The sequence below is a fragment of the Hippocampus zosterae genome, chromosome 4, assembly GCF_025434085.1.
Source record: "Hippocampus zosterae strain Florida chromosome 4, ASM2543408v3, whole genome shotgun sequence".
Classification (NCBI taxonomy): Eukaryota; Metazoa; Chordata; class Actinopteri; order Syngnathiformes; family Syngnathidae; genus Hippocampus; species Hippocampus zosterae.
In genome coordinates, this window is record NC_067454.1 from 28,661,277 (window position 1) to 28,684,480 (window position 23,204).

At 41.1% G+C, this 23,204-nt stretch overlaps 2 protein-coding genes across 7 annotated transcripts in view; both read left to right on the top strand.

The window, feature by feature from the left end:
* The window catches only part of mtch2 (mitochondrial carrier homolog 2), a 49,291-nt gene that overhangs the window by 716 nt on the left and 25,371 nt on the right, over positions 1-23,204 (top strand). For 2 of the 5 annotated variants that reach the window (XM_052064016.1, XM_052064017.1), the window contains exons 2-4: positions 14,479-14,548; positions 16,468-16,552; positions 21,713-21,819. In XM_052064016.1, coding sequence (XP_051919976.1) covers positions 14,525-14,548; positions 16,468-16,552; positions 21,713-21,819 — 216 coding nt within the window. In that variant the 5' untranslated portion in view covers positions 14,479-14,524. Of the gene's footprint in view, positions 1-14,410; positions 14,549-16,467; positions 16,553-17,087; positions 17,182-21,712; positions 21,820-23,204 lie in introns of those variants that run through there. The other 3 variants (XM_052064018.1, XM_052064020.1, XM_052064019.1) reach the window with 3 other exon arrangements.
* Positions 9,213-12,997, top strand: fadd (Fas (tnfrsf6)-associated via death domain). Of its 2 annotated transcripts, XM_052064043.1 has the most exons (3): positions 9,213-9,316; positions 9,427-9,804; positions 12,505-12,997. In XM_052064043.1, exons 2-3 carry the CDS (start codon positions 9,504-9,506, stop codon positions 12,768-12,770), a joined length of 567 nt encoding a protein of 188 aa, XP_051920003.1. In that variant the 5' UTR covers positions 9,213-9,316; positions 9,427-9,503; the 3' UTR covers positions 12,771-12,997. The 2 variants fall into 2 exon arrangements, with proteins under 2 accessions (XP_051920003.1, XP_051920002.1); XM_052064042.1 differs by having other exon boundaries at positions 9,234-9,804.

A 23,204-nucleotide genomic window follows, 5' to 3' on the forward strand; every position in this document is an offset into this window, starting at 1 on the left:
TTGTCGTTATTTCTGAGTGCCTATCTCCGACGATCCTTTATAAAACTTGATATTCATTCAAATTGAGTATCAGAAGTGCTTCAAAACAAGCACAGATAAGGTTTCTTTTCTCTCAACCACAGTGCAACAACAGGAGTGAAAGGAGCCACTGCAGGTACCGCACCACCATCAACAGAACAGTTAACATAAAATAAGAAAATAATATAACACAACTAGCTGGTTCCTGTGATATTTCTTGCTTGCAATAACATCAATGATCAGACACAAAGACATCCAGTTTACTCCCGCATGTGCATACACAAAACTGCACGAGGTCACACGTGAACTCTCTTTCTTGCGTGGAAGTCTCTCTATGGTTTTTTATAGACATCATTTCGGATCACTACACTTGGTTGATGACAACACTGGAGACGTTTTATTTTCAGTGTGTTTGTTAGGTCGCTACCACTGCACCACTGAACTCTCGACGTGCCTCAGCGCACCGTCGCTGTCAGACGAACACAGAGAAGCTCCAACCCTATTATTTATATGGAGACACAGTAACCTTTCACACAAAATAGTTCTAAACAAGTAACAATTGCATCAGTGGCATACATCGAATTCAACAAAATGCCTGCTCTTTATTCACCGCAGGCTCATCAACCTAGTCTCTTATGTCTCTCCCGAAACAGTGTCTTCTCCCGCTTGGTGTACCTTAGCCGTCTCCGCTACGTACAATTTCTGTTCATAGCTTGTAATGGAGGCTCTTGCTGGCAATCCGTAGTGGAGTCGTTAGATGCAATGCGAATGATTTCAGCTCGAATCTGGCTGTGGACAATGTTGACAGGCTTGAATGCAGAAACCATACATTTAGCTATGGTGTCAGCAAATTTGTTCTTTGCCGTGTTATCCATTTACTTCGCTTTGAAATGATCAATAGCTGTCTGTCTTAGACGAGGGGACGTAGTACTCACATCAGCTGTGTGCTTTGCCATTAAGTGGTATTTCAGACTCGACGTGCTATGATGATAGCTCAGTTTACGACTGCAAAACATCCATTGTCAGTGGAACTATCTGGCAACTTTTTAAAAGTAAACTTTCCATTCAGAAACTCTTTAAGTATCCTTTTTCAGTGTCTCGCGCTGCCGTGGCTGGCAAACAAACATGTGCGTGGACCTTTGCAGCGCGCTTGTTGTTTTGCTTCTGGTTTATTGAAAGAGCAACGTAACATCCGCTGTGACGTGTGCCGCGTTAATCTTGGGGCACGGATGAGCACAGAACACCATCCAGTGTGGGTCCTTGGGCAAGACCCTTAACGCTATTGCCTATCTCATACAATGATGAGAGACAATAAAACGAATGACATGCCAGCTCAGATGTCGCACGGCAAAACAAGGTCTGCGTCGGGTGCTGGGGAACCAAAGCACCTTGATGAAAAATTGGCTACTGGAACAAAGCAGAGATGGGCAAGATGAGATAACATGGCTCTGTTGGAAACTACTACTCAAGCAACTCTAGTCAGAGATGTTACATGCAGAGAATGCAGGCTGAATGGGTACTTCGAAACCCACAGTCACGGTTGACCACGAAACAAATAGTAGCTCAGTGTTCCAACATCCACAAACGGCAATTGCTGTCGCAATTTGAGCGTGATGAGGTACAACGCAGATTCCATAGTAAAGGGCCCCAGGCTGCCAGATCAGAGGAGGTCATACCAGAGATTGGGAGGCAAGCCCCAATGAATGCAGATGATGAGATTGGGAGGCCAGCCCCAATGAATGTTGAGCAAGGCAGCAACTGACCTGAAAGCTAAGATCATGGTGAGAATGAATGCTGGGCAACCTAGAAACCGATTACAACGGCTATGTGAAGTGCCACCTGAAAGTCTCATTGAGAGTGTGAATGCAGCACTGAGGGCGATCCCGACCTTAACGATCACAGAAACCAATGAGCTGATATAAACTTTAGCATCAGTGATCATAAATATGCTTAGCTATAAGAGCAACCATGGAAGCCATGAGATACGTTTCCCACCATGGAAAAGACGAACGACCACCATGGAGGCTAAGATCAAGGCGGGTCGGAAAGATGTGAGTCAATTGACGGAGGCCCAGAGAGGTGTGATGAAAAGGCTGATATCCGAGAGGTACCTCCAGATGACAATATCTGAAGCGCTCGAAACTGCCAAACAAAGGCTCCAAGCCGTGTCCAGCTACCTAAAGAAGTACACGAAAGAGAATGAGGCCAGACAAATAAACAGGCTGTTCGCAACACAACCTGCGAAAGTGTACGCTCAGTGGCAGGGTCCTAACAACAGAGCTGACCCACCAAGACTGGAAACTGAAAGGTACTGGAAAGGCATATGGGAGAAGGAGGTTGCACATAACAGCAGTGCACAATGGCTGGTGACCCTGAGAGAGGAGCACAGACACCTCCCTGAACAGAATCCAGTTACCATAACAGTGGCAGACATACAGGAAAGAGTCTCAGATATGAAAAACTGGACAGTACCAGGCCCGGACATGGTCAACACCTTCTGGCAAAAGAAACTCACAGCACTCCATGACCGCCTAGCAGCACAAATGAACCAGTTGGGACTCATCCAGGATCGCGAACCGAAGGGTGAACTATCCTGACCATGAAGGATCCCTCAAAGAGTGCTATTCCATCCAACTATCAGCCAATAACCTGTCTCTCCACAACATGGAAGCTCATGTCAGGCATCTTTGCGGCTAAGATAAGTGGACACACGGATCAGTACATGAGTGAAGCACAGAAGGGCAATGGTAGAGATACCAGAGGAGCCAAACATCAGCTCCTGGTTGACAGAACAGTCGCACAAGACTGCAGGTCCCGACGTACCAACCTGTGCACAGCCTTGATTGATTACAAGAAAGCCTATGACTCAATGCCACATACATGGATCATTGAATGCTTGGAGTTGTAGAAGGTGAGCAGGACCTAAGAGCCTTCGTTGCGAACTCGATGAGGATATGGAAAACCACACTTGAAACCAATGCCAAGCCACTTACCCAAGTGTCCATCAAATGTGGCATATACCAAGGTGATGCACTCTTCCCACTGCTGTTCTGCATAGGACTGAACCCCCGAAGCCATGTCATCACCAAGACAGGCTATGGATACCGCCTCAGAAATGGAGCTACGATCAGTCACCTCCTCTACATGGATGACATAAAGCTGTATGCTAAGAGCGAAAGGGACAGAGACTCCCTGATCCACACAACCAGGATCTACAGCAGCGACATCGGGATGTCATTCGGGCTTGAGAAATGTAGTCGGTTTGTTACTAAGAGAGGAAAGGGAGTCCGCACTGAAGGGGTCTCACTCCCTGAAGGAACAATAGCAGACATTGAGGACAGCTACAAGTACCTCGGTATACCACAAGCCAATGCCAACCTCAAACTGGCAACTGGAAAGTGGCAACGGCCAAATACCTCCAGCGAGTGAGGCAAACCCGAAGAAGCCAGCTCAATGATAAGAATAAGACCTGGGCAATAAACAGCTATGCCCTGCCAGTGATTAGATACCCTGCAGGAATAATAAGGTGGCCAAAGGAAGAGATTCAGACCACGGACCATGAAAAATCAAAGCTCCATGAATACATCAAGGAGAAGGCTCCAACGAATGACGTACTGTAAGAGATTTTCTCGGACAAAGTTAAAGAAACGACTCGGCTCACAGGAAAATTGTCTTCAATATCGGCGGAAGCGCACCTCTTTGAGCGAACAACGGTTAGTTGCTCCGCGATCACACTCAAAGTCCCGTCTCCGTGAGTTCAACATTTTATTGTAACATATGCAAAATACAAGAAAAACACTGCCCTCTATATTTGCATGCCGCACCCCCGGTCTGGCCCTCGGTCGTGATTGGTTACCTGTTTTTCAAACTTGAACCATCAGTACATTGGCACCTTTTCTGTCTGGTTTACATCGAATTAACATGTTGCAGACTTTGCGGATGGCCAATGTCCCCTGGGCACGACGGGTATTCTCAACTCGTCTTTTGTTGCTCAACCGCTGTTCCTGAATTATTCATTCCCCTTTTGTGACCGAGTTTCGCCTTCTCCCCTGTGGTCGGCCACCTGTATTGATGTGCTAATTGTGGACTTCAACAGCCCTTCGGCTTTGTGCACAGGAATTTGGGGGTGCTGGATACCCACCCAAACGTTTAGATGTGCCCAGATTAAATGAAACTTTAAACATGATACAATTTAGCTCATAGATTCCTCTAACACGTACTCAGAGAATGTCTCAGACAATCAGAATCGGAATCATCCTTATTGGCCAAGTATGTAGAACACACAAGGAATTACTTTGCACATTGTCTCACTTACATGATGATCAGGGGTGACTCTGGGTATTTTAGTTCGAGTTTGTTTACTTGTTCGGCTAGCGTTTGTATTGCCGTGTTAGCGTTAGCTTGTGGCGCAATGGGGAACAGAGCATGAGGCGCTGGAAGAGGGACCATCATGGGATGACAAGCCCCTACAGGGATGTACCACCGGACCATAACTGAAGTGGCTGATCTCAAGAAGTTCTATCAGTGGCTAGAGAGGGCTAGCCTGAAGGACAGCACAGAGGCACTCATCCTGGCTGCTCAGGAGCAGGCCCTGAGCACCAGAGTCATTGAGACCCAGATATACCACACCAGACAAGACCCAAGGTGTAGGTTGTGCAAAGAGGCACCCGAGACGATCCAACACATAACTGCAGGGTGTAAGATGCTGGCAGGGAAAGCCTACATGGAATGCCACAACCAGGTGGCTGGCATAGTCTACCGAAACATCTGTACGGAGTATGGACTGGAAACCCCAAGGTCAAAATGGGAAACACCTCTGAAGATGGTGGAGAATGACAGAGCGAAGATCCTGTGGCACTTCCAGATCCAGACTGACAAGATGGTAATGGCGAACCATTTTTTACATATATTTGTTATTGGCCATTGGAAATCCATAAATCCATGTGTAATGGCATCTCTGGAACTACTAAAATTATATTACCAATTTGAAAAAAAAAGTCAACATTTATGATAAAGATTTGTGCACATAAAAATATTTATCAACATAAAGTGTCCTCGGTGTTCTCATTTCACTCATTTTTTCACTCTATTTTAAATAGAAGCAGAAACTGCTCAAACAATCATCAAATATTCATTGAAAATTAAAAAGAAGACCTTCACATTACTGTAACACAGAGAGATGTGGTGGTTTACTGTCATCCAGCACTGTGCTTCTCTGGCAATTGTGAAAGTTTCTTCTTTTTTTTTGGATCGGTGATAATGATGGGTGAAATACATGTGTTATTTTCAGGGGGATTTAATTTTGAAATGAAACACCAGATATGATTGGGAACTCTTTTAGAGGACTCCTGTCATGGCCTATTGGATGAAAGGATTCTTTTTTTTGTGTGTTTATTTTTTTTTTAAATTGGGAGTACAGTAAATATTCTCTAGTACGGATTCGTGTTTGCGCTGTCCAATTTGCCCTGATAACAGAAATCCCTCATTTGGGAAATGAGCATGGTACATGTCCTTTATGAACCTGAAAGTATGATGACGAAATGCTTGTGTAACAACACAATCAATAAAATACAAAAATATACTGTCCAAAAATGGTTTGTATAACAAAAACTGCAATACAGGTGTAACCCAAAATAATCACAACAGTAAAATACATACAGTATTTAATGTTTATTTTTTTCTGTCTAGGGAAAGAAATTTGTATTTTGGATTGTTTTGTTGGATGCATTCTTTGGTTTATGACAATGTTTGCCTGTGTGTCATACAGTTTTCTTGCAAGTTGCAAGTAACTGTCCCGTTGATCACTGATGTCTGGTAATTCTTGTGCATACTGAAGTATTTTTGTTGCCATTTGCATTGCTTCCTTGCTGGATGGTGGCTTGTCATCAAGAGTTGAATCGATGTCTTGTTTTTTAAATGTAACCAGGTGAACCTTACTTAGATGCTTGTAGTGAAGGCTTCCTTGTTTAACAAATGTAGCACTGTCACTTTAAGAGCCACACTAGATCAAAACACGCGGGAACATATGCAGCGTGTAAGAATCAGACCAGAAAGGGTGACATGCACGTAAAGGAGGGTAGTCGCTGAACTGTGCCCACTGCTTGTCCCAACTTGATACACCCATGATCGTCCTCGTAACCCTGGCGATATTCAGGTAATTGGTAACTAGTTTACCATGACGCATGTTAGGTGTTAATTTTGGACAGATGATTAATTAGTTGAATGGTATTTGTAGAGCACAATATCTGGAGTGGTTTGGGTTGGAGTTTGACATCTACCACTAGTGAGTCGTGTGAACAGCTGTACAGCGTAAGTGTTCGCAATGTTATAAGATGTAAATATGTTTTTTTACTGTAAATTATATGAACTGTGTTATCTGTTCTTTAGAGGGGAGATCATTTATGGTTGACCACGTGCTTTGTACACATCCAACACACCGGAACATATCGAAATAAAACATTGGGTTGTAATGATTATTTGTTCTGCACTAAGAAGTATTGTGGCTTGTAAATAATGTATTTTTATTTCTGTTTTCCTATTAAGCAAGCCACTGCTGTTGTCTATTGTGGTGTAATTGTCTGTAATCTGTTAAATAATTTTCTTTGATCTCTTAAATCCCTGTTCGACCTCTTTTAAAATTCAGTTAAGATCTCAGTCTTTCATCTTAATGCTGAACAATTCTTCATTGTTCAGTCGGGAATAAAGCCCACCTAAACATTATTTTGTGTCCAGTACAGTCTTTCCTAAGACCAGGCTACATAAAGTTTCGTAATTTGCGTCTTTCCGACTCCAAGTGTCTGCTGGATCTTTTTAACTTTGTGTACAGCCTGCTCAAACGGATGCATTTCACTCGCTCCGCTCCAGTCGTTACAGTTCTTCTACGTTTCGATGCGATGATCTACACGACGTAAGTGAATAAAGTTAAAATCTTTCGCAATTACAGTAAAACGCACGCCAATAAAAGGTCGCTTACATGTCTTCGTTTTGAATCTGATAAATGAAAACGGCGATGCGAACCCATTTCTTCAGTATTTTCTGTCGCATCGGGTGGGCGTTGCGTGTATTTAAGCTCCCGCGGCATTACACCTCCATCCGGGTGACGGGTAGTGGAATTTCCGTTACGCAACTTCCGGTAACACATAATAACGTAGCCAAAATGTCAATGCATAGGTTTTTATTCCGGGTGAAGGATATTCCTTTGTATAGAATTCCAGGGATGGGAATATTTACTGTAATTTCATTGAAATATGCAGATTTCAGGGGGCTTTTTCTTTTCTTTTCTTTTTTTTTTTTTACATACAGCACCAGATTTGGATTGGACCTCTTTCTAGTGTCCCGTAGATCTGGACCATTCTTGCGATACTGAAAAGATTATTTAAAAAAATTTTTTTAATCAGAGGTAATGAGTGAAAAGGGTGCCACGGTGGTTGACTGGTTAACACATCCGCCTCACCGTGCAGATTCAATTCCAGGCCCATTGTGCCTGCATGGCTTTTCTTCGGGTATTCCTGCTTCCTCCTGCATTCCAAAAACATGCACCATCGGTTAATTGCAGGGGTCCTCAACCTTTTTTGTCTCACGGACCGGTTTAATGTCAGATAATATTTTCAGGGACCGGCTGTTAAACCCCACATAAATACAACAAAATAATTTGATATGACCATACCTGTCATCTCATACGGTTTAGCCATAGTTCGTACAGATTTTGTGGTGAATCTTACATATATGGCCGTATTCTGAAAATTTCCGGGTTTTTGTTTCATCAACTCCAAATGATTTGAAGTTGGTGAAAAAAGTAACGCAGGAATACAACTCTGAACACAGTAATACCACTAAGTAGAATGATGATTAGACATTAACCAGACATTGTATTATGGAGATCTACAATAAATATCGTTGAAAATTTCGTGAGGGGTTGGGGGGCGGGGGTTCTGCCCTTATTTTGACATATAAACGGAAAGGTGGTTAGGACTGCACGACTGTGTTTTATGTTATGTGTTGATATAAACCAGCACGTATTGTATTGTATAAAATGCTTTGGTATGTTATAAGGACTTTTTGCTCTTTATAAGGATTTTTTTGGTAGTTTATACAGGTTGGCGGTCCAAACGGTTGACAGGTATGTATGACTCGCATGAAAACTGTGGTATTTTCGAAACACAATAATAAACACGAATCATGACACGAGGAACGTCTTGTGTGGCCGCAACACTCTCTGGTCGCTATGGTAATGTTTACACGTGCCTTCAAAATAAGATAGACCGCAAATACAAAGTGCATGAAAAATACGACTCACCATCGCTGCATATTATGCAGACTGGGCTTGGTGCGTGGGAATCTCACGTTGTGATCAATCCGTTTTTTCAAGTACGACTCCTGACACTGTCTATTAAATGTAGCCTTCTTTTCCTTGAAAGTCGAAGGCTCCTCCTCTGTTTCCTGGGTGGGCCTTTCCCCCTTCCCAATGAAACTTTCCAAAGATCTTTGTTTTTTTTTTTTTTACTTATTTTGCGAACTCCTGGGTTTCATTTTATCCGCAAACGTGACTGACTGAGAAGCGGGCCTTCACCTGCATCAAGAGTGACACATTGTAGACACATGTAACAGAGATCCATTTTTTTCCTCAAAATAAAACATCTTCAGATTCAAAAATGAATAAAACGGAAGTAATGGAAGTTATGTATTCTTTCTGTGCGACCTGGTACCAAATGACGCACGGACCGATACCGGTCCGCTGCCCGGAGGGTTGGGGACCTCTGGTTAATGGTACACTCTTAATTGTCCCTCCGTGTGATTCTAAGTGCGAATGGTTATATGTCTTTGTATGCCCTGTCGACTGTCTGAAGACGGCTGGGATAGGCTCCGGCACACCTGAGTCCCGGGAACCTCGTAAGAATATGCGGATTAGAAAATGGATGTATGACAGTAAAATATGGAGTTTTTAGACTATTTTTATTTTTGAAATGCAAAACTAAGATTTCATCAGACCTCTTTTGGTGGAGTCTTGGCGTGGACTTGTGTCGTCCAGATCTATGGACTGGTCTTGCGGTACCCTAACAATTACTTCTAATCTTTTTTGTAATTCATACACGTATTCAATTTGATCCATATTTTAATTCTGTATGCATTGATATTCATGTATTATTTCCTAGCTTTTATTTTGACGGTTGTCCTGGCAGCCCGTTGAGCGAGTATTACCGTAATGTCCAGTATAAATGAAAATACATCGTCTTTTCGAGTGTGATGTGGTTTGTTGGCATGAACAAATTCTTGTTCATGTTCGATGGCTGAAACTTTGGTACGCGTGTGTAGCATTTACAGTTTTCAGTAATGAAATAATTAAAACTTAGATCATCAGCAACTATGGTTGATAATTGATCCGTGGACTATGCTCTTCTATTTCACCAGTAAGGGACAAATACACGGAAGTGAAAGTAAAACTGGTTTCGGGACGACAGTTTCAACGAAATCTCCGTGTCCAAGCTATGGCCTCTTTGCATTTTAACGCACTTTTACTGGATATATCCAGCCAGCTTACCACCGAGCAGCTGGACCGTCTCAAGTATCTGTGCGGCTACAAAGTTGGAAAAAGGGAGTTGGAAACGATCGATAACGGATTCAAACTGTTCCAGTGTCTGACCGAGAGAGGACTGCTAAATCAAGATAAAACAGAGTTGTTGTCGGAACTTCTCAAACTAATAAACCGACAAGATCTGGAGGAAAAGTTGAGCAGCTGTCAGTCACTATCGGAATGTGCTGGCACTCAACTTAGCGAAACGGAGAGAGGTATACTGTAGTTTCATTTTACAGACAATATTGACTGATAAGTAGACTGTGCCGCACCTTTCCCCAAGTCAAATTTGACGCCACGGAAACATGTTACCTTTTCTTTCCAACAATATTTATGGAAGTACAGAAATTGTTGTCATTATTTTACTACACTTCCAATAGCTTTAAACTAGTATTCCGGAAACGATTTATTAATGTGGGCGCTTTTGTGTTAATGTTTCTTATCATTTGACTTGAATCTGGTCCGCTTATTCTTGACACTCGAACAGCAGTAACATCGAATTCACTTTGAAATTTGATCCAACTGGGTTATCAAGCTGCATTGGTTAACTGATTTCATAAAACAAAACATCAAGTCCTGTAAAGGGGAATCTTACCTCAGGCCAGGGGAAGATGCATCTCTGATAGACTGTGAAGTCATAATTTGTGTGCTGATCAATGATGTCACTGAACATATCCGTGAAATGAGACATTTCACCAAACACAACCTTGTCCATTCGGTGTCGTTCTATGCTGCCATAGTGCATGCGTGAGCCCGAAAGCTCATCTTTTATTTTGCCTTGACACGTGTCTTATGAGCCGAAAGCTTTCGGCCATGGAGGCGGAAGTTCTGCTTCCGGGGTTTGGACCATCCAATCACAAATTAAATTTTTTTAATTGTAAAAACTAACAAAACCATTTTATTGACATCTAAAAGAACTAGTAAGTGTGTGCGGGGGTGTGTATTTTATATATATATTAGAGCTGTCAAACGATTAAAATATTTAATCTAATTAAAAATGCAACTGTCATAATTAACTCAAATGAACAAAAAAATTAATCGTGATTACTCACACATTTTTTATCGTTTCTGAATTTCCTTTTACATTTTGTCCTATTTTTTCCCCCATTTTAATGCTCTCATCAACATGGAATCATGAATCAGTTTTCTATGTGCCAAATGCAAATATTTACTGAAATAACAATTTCGATTTTCAATTTTACATGAACATTTTTCACTTGGTGCAGTTATTCACACATAATCTCCCACACAATATTACTGTCCATCAATAACGGTGAAAAAAATATTTTGTCACACAACAGCTGCTTTAACAGCTTTTTTTATGAAATCAAAACAGAGCAATATAACATTATATAGTGCACATCTAAGGTACACTAGTACTCATCCTATAGTAGATTTAAACCATGGTTGTATACTTAATTTTTCTCAAGTTTGCTTTGAACACAGCAGTCTGTTTCTGTATGTTTGTTGGAGAATAACGAGATCCCGGACACCAGTGTTCGTTATGTGCCGCTGTATTCAAAACTGTCGGCCGTACAAACAAGCGCAAGCACTTCTCCCGTGCTGCAGGGGCAAACCATTCTGAAGGGGGGGGGGGGGGGTTCACTCCCCCTAACATAGTCAGGATATGTTGATTGTGTTGGTCCTTCTTGCGCGGAAGTCTCTCTCTACGGTTTTGTGTAGACCTCATTTCGAATGACTACACTTGGTTCAATGACAACACTGGAGACATTTTACTTTCGCTAGGTCGCTACCACTGTAGCGCACTGTCACTGTCAGACGAACACAGAGAAGCTCCACCCGCTGTATTTATATGGACACGGAACGCTGTAACCTTCCACAAAAAATAGTTCCAAACAAGTAACAATCGCGTCAGTGGCATACATCGTATACCTGTATGATACAGAGAGAGAGAGAAGAACAGATAACTTTGGTCTTGTCAGTGAGCAATTTGGCAACCTTTTAAAATTAAACTTTCCATTCATAAACTCTTTAAGTATCCGTTTTCGGTGTCTCGCGCTGCCGTGGCTGGCAAAACAGACATGGGCGTGGACTTCTGCAGCGCTCTTGTTGTTTTGTTTCTGGTGTATTTATAGAGCAACGTAACATCCGCTTGTGACGTGTGCCGCGTTAATCTCGCGAGAAAATTTTTAATCCCGTTAAAATTCATTTAAATTAATGCCAATAAAAACGCGCTAAACTGACAGCTCTAATATATATATATGTATATGTATATGTATATGTATATGTATATGTATATATATATATATATATATATATATATATATACACACATAAAAATATATATATATCCTCGTCTCACCCCTTGGGTGGTGTCCGTCCCTCATTCAGCTCGGGTCCTCTACCAGAGGCCAGGAAGCTTGAGGGTTCTGCGCAGTATCCTTGCTGTTCCCAGCACTGCACATTTCTGGACTGAGATGTCCGATGTTGCTCCAGGGATCTGTTGCAACCACTCATCTAGTTTGGGGGTCACTGCCCCGAGTGCTCCGACCACCACAGGCACGACTGTCACCATTACCTTCCAGGCTCTCTCCAGCTCCTCTCTGAGCCCTTGATATTTCTCGAGTTTCTCATGTTCCTTCTTCCTGATGTTTCCATCACTTGGGACCGCTACATCCACTACAACGGCTTTCCTCTGCCCTTTATCTATGATCACGATATCTGGTTGGTTCGCCATTACCGTCTTGTCAGTCTGGATCTGGAAGTCCCACGGGATCTTCGCTCTTTGCGTGTGTGTGTGTGTGTGTGTGTGTGTGTGTGTGTATATACACATACACAACCATGAATTTATACACATTTTTTATATATATATATATAAGTTTCTATTTAACTTGCTGTCATATTTCACATACAAATAATGTTTCCTCCTGATTTTTTCTCACTTTGTTTTTCAGCCAAGCTGGAAATTGCCACCAAAGTGATCGCCGAGAACGTGGGGGGGACCTGGCGAAAATTAGGACGCGAACTTTGTTTGAGTGAAACAAAGCTGAAATCTATCTCTTTGAGGTTTCCAACAGATCTGGATGAGACGGTCAGAGAGCTACTGAAGGAATGGAGGAAGAGTCGAGGAGCCGAAGCTCGTACAGGAGAGTTGATTGAGGCACTCAGAGCATGTCAGCAAAATCTCACAGCTGATATAGTGGAGGCTGCATGCATTTGATGTCAACAGAGACATGCTTGCAACATGGTAACATTACAATTTAAGCCGTAGTCAACCATCAATGATGTCTTTATTTATAAAATGTTAGTATAACAACAAGGTTTGCTTGTGTACATAATTCAACCATGAATAGTAAAAAAAAATAAAATAAAGACAGACCCTTTTCATCCTTTGGAACTGAGCGTCTGTCAACCATGATTGAACTTTTGTTGTTTGTTATTAAAGTACGGTAATCAAAACTGGAAAGGAATAATTTTTTTCCCATCACTGTATTGTATTCAAATACAGTACAAACGTTGCATTGCATGACAGTTAAAACCATGTTTATTGTACACGCATCTCGTGGTGCCAGCATTACTTTTTTCCCTTTTTTTCTGGCAATTGGGTTTTTAACGATGTACATCTTAAGTGCAATCCATCTTTGGCTTTTAGAGTTCAGCACAAATATGGTGTGTTTTAAGCCAATGAATATGATACACAGAAGCAAAGCAACATGTAAAAAAATAAATAAAATCCTTCGAAGAGTGTGAGTGGTCATCGCTTATATATTTCAGCATTGCGTCCCCGATACGGGCATGTGCACACACAACTACAATGCTCACACATTACTGATTTTTTTCCACACAAACTTAACTATAATATGAGCACATCCTTTACACTCCTCACCTCAGGTAAAAAACCTGGGTGTTGTTTTGGACTTTGATTTCACTTTTATTTCACATATTTTATGTTCAATAAACAAACAAACAAATATTAAGAAATTCACAAAAATATGTTTTATCACTTGAACATCGCTAGTGTCCACTCTTTTGAAAAACCTGGGTGTTATTTTAGACTTTGATCTCACTTTTAATTCACATATTAAGAAATTTACAAAAATATGTTTTATCGCTTGAACATCGCCAGTGTCCACTCCTTTCTCTCTCTTCCCCAAAAAGGGACGGTAATACCTGCTTTTGTCACAAATTAAATTGATTGCTGTAATGCCTTGGTTTCTTGCCTTCCTAAAAAGAACATTTCATGTTTACATGCATCCATTATCTGAAACACAGGGCACTCATGTAGACAAACAACCATTCGCATTCACACCTATGGACAATTTCGAGTGATGAATAAACCGACTGTGCTGTTGTATGTTTTCGGAATGAATGTTTGGCAGGAAATTCCGAGTACCTGGAAAGAACCCACTCCGGTACGGGGAGAACATGCAAACTCTACACAAAAATCGAACCTATGACCTCAGCACTGTGAGGTGGGACATGCTCACGAGTCGTCCACCATTCCACTTTCATGTTTACAATCACTACAGAATTCAGCAGCGCACATCCAGACTAAGACTGGAAGGTCTCAAGCACACTGGACCACCCCGTGGATCCACTCACAGTACTTTCATTGTGATCTGAGTTGCATTTCATAATAAAAGGCCTTCGAAATCAGCAATTATGACCTTTTCGCCTGATAATATATATATAAAATAAAATATTGATTTTTGTTATCCCGCAACCAGACCAAGTCTAGGGCACACTAGGCAGGCCACTTATGCTTTCACGCTTTCACGCAAATGGTCTTTGAGGTCTACCATCAAGGAATTCAACACTAGATGGCAGTACTTATATTTTGAATACTGTGATCGAGGTTTCTGTCTAAAGAAAGTGCACAGAATACCTTCCGGTGGAGCTGTAGCACTAAAAATGGCGGACACGTGCAGCCAAGTAATATTGGGGTCCGGGCTTACTGTCCTGTCTCATCCTTTGATGTACATCAAAGTATTGGTTCAGGTAAGAGGGTTGAATTTGGTTCAGATGGCATCTGCTAGAAAGTCTTTAATTGCCCAAATGCTATTAGGGATAATCCATAATTCTAAGTTCGCTTGTTTGAACTAACCGCTGACTTTAAGATTAGTGAACTGTTTTAACATGAAAAAGTATTTCATCACCCCCTTTACTTAAGGGACCAACAGGATATAATGCTATATTCCATGTACATTTTTGACCTGATTAAGTATACAGCATATTTAACACAACATTCCAAATTGTGTTATCTGCACTACCACGACTAATCTTACAATTGGCGAACTGTCCGTTTTGACCTTCTTTTATGTTGGGACTGGGAAGTCGGTGGAGGTGAAGTAGGTTTACCAATTCGATTTTGAATGTACAGTAATCTTGGAACCGCAATGCACCTTCATTCAGTAGGTTCCTTAAATCATTCGCGTATTGTTATATTGCGAGCAGTTGTCAACACTATTATATTGATGTTGGCGTGTGGTGAGTGTGTGCGCAGGATTACAAAATCGTTACTTTTCCACAACATTGTGCGATGATATGGTCTAAAGAAGAAGCTATACAGGTATACTCTATGGCCTTGGAATATGTATTGGACGCAGGTAATATTTATTTTACGTTAAACGAAGTCTCGCTACCCTTAAGCTAGCCACCAGTAAACTGGAGCAAGTTGTGCAACAATAACATTTCAAAAGAAACTAAACTACCTGTATGTAGTGTTATTTTCCCCCACATCAAAATAATAACCTTATATAAGCGTGTACAAAAAATAACTCCACAAACAACACAACCCAAATTATATTTAGCTTCGTCTTTTTCCCTACTGTTTTTTCTTCTTCCTGTCCAAATTCTCTTCACACATGCTGTCAAAGAAATTCTAATTAATATTGTTAATATTTGCAAAGATGAACCATCTTCTGATTGTTTCAAATTGATATGGAAATGGTAAAATAGATAAATTTAAATTTGGGAATCTCTAAGCCACTAATGTACATTGAGAACTTCGAACGTCACTAACTTTCAATCGTTTCAAATTGGGCAATTCCTGAAAAAAATGAAACTGCAAAAATCATTCTAATTTACAAAACTGTTGACAAACATAAATTACATACCCGTCTCCCTTCTACCACAATTTCCCCAAATTAAATGTAAAACCTTTCAAGAATAGATAAGCTACCAGACTCTGACAATCAGGATGGATTTAGAGCAAATCTTATTGAATGATTGATTCATAGATGAAATGAAATCAACAATAGGACTGTTTGTTAATTTTGATACCATAAATCACCATATATTGATCAGTAAATTGGAGCATTATGGTACCAGCCTTGAACTCTCTTAAACGACTCGACACAAAGGCAACAGTTTGTGGGGTTGGTTTGATTTTAATTGTTATTTTTTGCGAACATGAAATGAGAAGAACTGACCTCGAGACAGAAAATGTGAACAGCTCCAAAGAAATCTAGATTCAACATAGATCAGCTTCGACAGTAAGATGGCTACCGGCGGCTTCACTCTTGCGACAGCGAGTAAGGCGGCATTTGCTGTCCAAATTATTGAATGCACCTGTGCCGCAAACGCCAAAGATTTGTGCTCTATCATACAATTATGGTGTAATTGTGAAGTGGTTTCTTAGCGTCCTAAATTAGTGAGTGAATATGATTTTGGGGAGGTGTTTGTTTTGATGTTGGTAAGAAATATGTAATGGCCTTAATAACTATGACTGTGCAAGCGGCTATGTCAAAAAGACAAGTCAAGCTTCAAAATTAAAGCCTACTCAGGCAATTGCATTGGCTCTGTAAATATGAATACGTGATGTATTGAAGCCAAAATTTAGGACAGCTGCTGATACATGTGTCCAAACAAAGTTCAGATGGTTTAAACAGATGTATATTTCTTATTGGTATTCATAGGTTGGACACGAGCCACTCCCTCCTACACTTGGCAGAAACATATTTGGCAGGCAGGTCTACCAATTGCCTGGGCTGTTTGCTTATGGTAAGTCTGACTCTGAAAAACCTGGTTCGTACACGTGCAAAGAAAATCGGGCCCGATTATCTTAAGGTTCGAATAGGGCTGAGCAGTGTGATACAACATTGATATCATGGTTTAAATTCACTGTAATGAAATATAGCTGCATGTGTTGCGATACAAACTTAAGTGTAAATATTTTAATGGAAATATTTCTGAATGGGTTGTATAATAATTGAGCAATTGATGAGGAAAAAATACGATTAGAAAACCCAAGGTAATGTACAGATCACAAAACTCCAAATTAGAATTCAGCACTCTGGTTTAAACAAACATAATTATCCATCAATCCATTTTCTAATGCGCTTACCTTCACAAGAATCGTGGGTGTGCTGGAGCCTATTCCAGCTGTCTTTGGGCAGTTGGCAGGGTACACTCTCAACTGGTTTCTAGCCAATTGCAGGGCACACACAGACCAACAAACATTTGCGCTCACACTCACGCCTTGGGACAGTTTGGAGCGTTCCATTAACCTGGCACACATGTTTTCGGAATGTGCGAGGAAACTGGAGTACCCGGAGAAAATCCACGCAGGCACTGGGAGAACATGCACACTCCACACAGGAAGGCCACGGCCTGGAATCGGACTCTGCACGGTGAGGTGGACATACTAACCAGTCGCCCATCGTGGCGCCCCAATCATAGTTAAGCTGGCTAATACTATAAATACAGTGGAACCTCTAGTTCCGAACTGGATTGGTTTTGTCAGCTCATTTGTAACTTGCAACCTTTGTCAAAAGACATAGTATTTCCCATTGAAATAAATGAATTACTGTATGTTATTTTTTACAGGCAAACCTGAATTTGTATGCCAAAATCAACCAATGAATCAGAAAAGAAACAGACATAAAAAGGACCACTTGAATCAGATTTTTTTTTCCATGTTATTATGGGAGATGACTCTTTCAATGGCTGTAGTCCTCTTCCCTTCCCCCGCCCCACGTTTGAAGATAATGACAAATAAATAGATCTGTTTTTTAAGTGTTTTATGTCTTTATATTGATGCGTTTCCACTTATTTCTGTTTTGCACACACACTGGTAAAAAAAATCCTAAGTGTGATATGAAAATGTCACATAAAAGATTGATTCGCTCCAAATTCCCTTTGACCATTTTAATGTTTTTGATTGCATTGCTCACCAGAAAGTGTTTTCTCTTTTATCTGCCGAATGAAAATCAAAGCAACGACACATACATGTTTTCTTGCCAAACACAAGAAGAGATCTTTCTGCTCCTGTATGACAAACACTTCCAATAACACACTTGAACAGCTTTCTTTTTTATGGAGCCATTCTGACGATGTAATAATAATAATAATAATAATAATAATAATAACATATTACAGCACATTTCACAATAAAGTTGTATTCAATTCAAATTCAATTTGGAAGTGCCTTTTGAGATTCTCAAGGACGCTGTACATCAAGGAGCAACAGCTAAAACTGAATTAACTGGAAGAAGTCAGAAAATTTGATTAAAAAAATGAGACAGAAAAAATGACAGTGAGTAGATCTAACAAAAGGCCACACATCATTCAAAACTTTAACCTATATTCTCATACATGAACTTTGTGTTTAAACATGAAAATCTGCTGACAAAAATGTAAAAGGGTAAAATGATTGTCTTGACTAACACCAGGATAAATTGTGGACAAACTATACAAATAGAAAAAAATTTGGGGACTTAAAATTGAAACTAAATTTGAAAAATGGCTGATAAAATAAACACTATACCGGAGACAAATTCCTTGTGTTCTACATACTTGGCCAATGAAGATGATTCTGATATTATACCGTTATCGTGACATAAAATGGCCTATATCGTGTTAAATGTTTTTTTTTCCTACATCACCCTGCACGAACGTTAATGATTTCTCATACACTTTTGCTTGGAATGACCAGGATGGATTACGATTAGGAATGAGTTAATCGGGGACACACCAAGGTTAGATGTTTTGTGTTAAAAGTTAGCGAGAGCAGACTTAGACGGTTTGGAAAAGTCCAGAGGAGAGACAGTGAGGATATCGGGACAAGGGTAATGAGGATGGCAGTGTAGAGAAAGGGAACAAGATGAAGACCTAAGAGACGGTTAATGGTGAGGGAGGCGGTTGATGGTGAGTGGCAACTGTTGTTAGATAGGAGAATGTACAAGATAGGCTACGCTGGAAAAGGAGGGTCACGCTGTGGCGACCCCTAACTGCACATGTGGAAAGGAAAAGATGATGATGACAATGTGGAATGAGATTGATGTACAGTCATCTCGTTACCACTGCGTCCCGCGTCCTAGACGCACAATTTTCCCGCGGGACGCCCAGTTCCAAATACTGTGCGTTTTTGGGACGCAAGGAAATTTCTCTGTCAAAACAAAACAAAAAACTATGACACACACACACACACACACACACACACACACACACAGGCCAGCGATCCCACGAGTGCAACATTGTGACCTGTTTTTGTTCTTATAAGCCTTCTCTCTCTCTCTCTCTCTCGCTCAGCCACACTCACGCGCTGCGCGCACACAAACACACGCACAAACTAGCACGTATGGTTAACACTTGGACACGATTAAAGATCAAGAGTAACCCGCGTGATAAGATAGAAGATGCACAGCCAATCAAGATGGCTTTTGCTACATCTTCTCAGCCCCCCCTCACCCTACATGTACAGTTTATGATGCTCTTTGTGACTCAGTTGTTTTGCTGACGTTCGCTGCTCTTCGCGGACCGTTTGCAGACTTTTTGCGGACTCCCCCCCCCCCCCCACCCCACCCCCAAAAAAAATTTTTTTTATGAATGTGTTTGAAAAAATCCGCGATGCACTGAAGCCGCGATAAACGAACCGCGAAATAGCGATGGATCACCGTATAGGCTAAACGCCATGAAAAATATTATGAAACTGTATTGGTTATTCTATAACTTACTGTTTTGTATCACGGTAACTTTAAGAATAAAACATTCATCACAACGTGCAGTAATGCTAATGTTAACTGTTGGTAGAACTAATGATGACGTGTGTTAGATTCTGTCGTCAAATTGATAGTAGATTACACATGCATTGTCTTGTGAAGAGGACGTCAAGCCACATCAATACTTACCTATATTAATTGATGGCCAGTAAATTAATCTTTGCAGTGTGAGATTGGAAAAAATGCTCTGATTTTTTTGGTGTGTTGTATTCATGATGCCATATGATGCCATATTTTGATCCATTTATTTTGTTGAATAAACCTGGAGTACACAGCTACAGATGGAATGTTCATTGTTAATGCATAGTTTTCAAGCATTTACCCTTGAAACATTATACTTTTGAGTTTCAGAAATCTTGATTATGAATATCAGTCAAAATACAAAAATGGGTTCCAATGATGAACGTTTATGGAACCCAAAATGAGTTACTGTGGTTTCCCATTGGGTAATCCGACGGAACCGAACAACGGTTACCGTGAATTTCCGAAATCCTGGAAATGTAGCCTGCTACAAAATTATACATTTTGCAGCGTTTATTTATAATTGTATGTATATGTAATTATGATCATAGGATATGAATTGAATAAGTAGACCATTTCAAAATTCAAAATTTGGGACTCTCGAAATGCATAACGGGACTCGTACTTTTCTGATCAGCGAGTCCCTGGGACTCTCTGGTGGTAAACTGTAAATATTATCACTGGATGTATTACTGTAATTCTAGAATTTGTGCATAATGATAATAACAATAATAATAATACCAACCAGTGTTTGATTCACTGTGAAATCCCAACCTCCCATGCCTGAGCTAAGTCCATTTTAAAGTAGTTGTCCTTGCGATCGGTACCCCTGTTGCTCCAATGCAGGGGTCGGCAACCCAAAATGTTGAGAGAGCCATATTGGACCAAAAAAAAAACAAATAACAAATACTGTCTGGAGCCGCAAAAAATGAAAAGCCTTATAATGAAGGAAACACATGCTGTATGTATCTATATGAGCTACAGTAGCCTACTATCTACATGACTAAGTTGGCCACAAATACACAACGAGAATTCATGATTAAAAAGTGTCTCCCCCACCGCAGTTCATCCTGGAGAGCAGGGGTGCCCAAACTTTTTGACGGAAGATCTACTTTTTGATCAACCAACTCCTGCGATCGACCCATTACGGTTACATGCGCGCATATGCACACACTTACACACACATGTTGTATTGAGCAACAGCCATAACGGCCGCAAAGATGAAGAGGCACTTTCACAGCATGCTAACTATCGTAGCTCACGTGTAACGTTTAAAAATGCATCTCTCGGCCACCCAGATTCCCATTATTTGCAAGTAATCTCGGTGAAATGTACATGAAAGGCGTTTTTTTTGTTTGTGAGTGGGGGGAAGGGGGGGGGAGTCCAAAGCCCCCCGACTGACATCCCCCCTGCTAATGGAAACGTGTGTCGCAGGCGGTGACGCAAAACCTCGTTGACGAAATGTTGAAATTTAATATTTATTCGACACATTTTTACAGCATTGGAAAATGTTAGTTTGTGTCATGTTTGTCCTCTTGGAGAAACCATATTAAAACAAAAAATATACACAGTAATCCCTCGTTTATCGCGGTTAATGGGGACCAAAACCACCCGCAATAAATGAAAATCCGCGAAGTCGCGACCCCCTCAGTCCATAGGTACATGTACATATTTATAAGGCCAAATTTAATGGTATACATGCACGTAGAAGTACATTTTAAAGTAATTAACATCACTTAATGCTGCATACTAATAGATTTAAACATGTTTAAGTTAGGTTAGTTTATGAATTACAAAATACATTAAACATATTTTTTTTAAAAAACATTTTTGTTGGGGTGTTTTTTAGGTCCGCAAACAGTCCGCGAGAAGCTGCAAAAGTCAGCAAAACGAGTCACATGTATATGGAAAAAAAAATAACTATGTAAGAAAAAGCTCCAGGGAGCCACTCTGGGGCGCTAAAGAGCCACATGCGGCTCTTGAGCTGCAGATTGCCGACCCCTGCTCCAATGCATTATTATAATTTATGAAGTTGTTTTCTTGGAATTAAAAATAGACGGCTATGTTTTTCATACTTTCTTTTTCTTTCATTGATGCACTGTACCTTTCCTTCAAAATTCTGTTTTTCTTGACGTTTCAGCAAAACACATCATCAAGATTGATGGAAAAGCTGGTCTCTTCAAAGGACTTGGTCCAAGGCTTTGTGCGAGCACCATCGGCACTGTTGTGCATAGTAAAATTGTGCAGGTATGCTTGATTGTGCCTTTAATGAGTGTAATCACACCTAAAAATTGTTGTTCAGAAACAACCTAATGATCGATCGAATGAGAGACGACAAGAGCTTTGAAAAAATACCGAAAGCAAGCTCAATTGCATATGAAACCCACTTCTTTTCTCAAAATGTCGCTGCCTTATTTGGGTCTACCCGTCTTAGTTTGGGGTTGTTGTTTCTATAATAGGCGTTGACATGTTGATGAGGCGGCCTAACACATTCACTTGATTTTGTGGAATTTAAAAGCAGTTATTTTCAAAAGCAACTTCATCTCCCCTTTCATCACAAAAAATATATTACTAAAATGTCCAAAGACACACAAATGTTTTTTTTTTCTTCTCCTCTAACCCCTCAGATACACTTGGGACCTATCCTAGATCTACCGGTTGATCAGGATCGATGAAATGGGCATCCCCGATGTAGGCTTCTCCTTCCAGCATCTTACATCAGGCAGTTATTATATCGTCTCAGATGCCTCTTTGCAAACCTGCACCTTGGGTCTTGTCTGGTGTGGTATATTTGAGCCTCAATGGCTGTGGTGCTTAGGGCCTGCTCCTGAGCAGCCAGGATGAGTGCCTCTGTGCTGTCCTTCAGGCCAGCCCTCTCGAGCCACTGATAGGACTTCTTGAGATCAGCCACAGTTATGGTCCGGTGGTACATCCCGTGTAGGGGCTTGTCCTCCCATGATGGTCCCTCTTCCAGCGCCTCATCTTCTGTTCCCCATTGTCTGAGACATTCTCTGAGTAGGTCATCCGTTGGAGCCTTCTCCTTGATGTATTCATGGAGCTTGGATGTTTCATCCTGGACAGTGGCTCTCACACTCACTAGTCCCCGGCCTCTTTCCTTTCGGATTGCGTACAGTCTCAGGGTGCTGGATTTGGGATGGAACCCTCCATGCATGGTTAGGAGCTTTCGGGTCTTAACGTCCGTGGTCTGAATCTCTTCCTTTGGCCACCTTATTATTCCTGCAGGGTATCTGATCACTGGCAGGGCATAGCTGTTTATTGCCCGGGTCTTATTCTTGCCATTGAGCTGGCTTCTTAGGACTTGCCTCACTCGCTGGAGGTATTTGGTCGTAGCCGCTTTCCTTGTTGCCAGTTCGAGGTTGCCATTGGCTTGTGGTATACCAAGGTACTTGTAGCTGTCCTCAATGTCTGCTATTGTTCCTTCAGGGAGTGAGACCCCTTCAGTGCGGACTACCTTTCCTCTCTTAGTCACCATCCGACTACATTTCTCAAGCCCGAATGACATCCCAATGTCGCTGCTGTAGATCCTGGTTGTGTGGATCAGGGAATCTATGTCCCTTTCGCTCTTAGCATACAGCTTTGTCATCCATGTAGAGGAGGTGACTGATTATAGC

Coding starts and splice junctions, on each gene's coding strand:
- fadd (XM_052064043.1), top strand. CDS start 9,504: ATGGCCTCTTTGCATTTTAACGCACTTTTACTGGATATATCCAGCCAG. Junction 9,805..12,504: donor ACTTAGCGAAACGGAGAGAG/GTATACTGTAGT, acceptor TTTGTTTTTCAG/CCAAGCTGGAAATTGCCACC.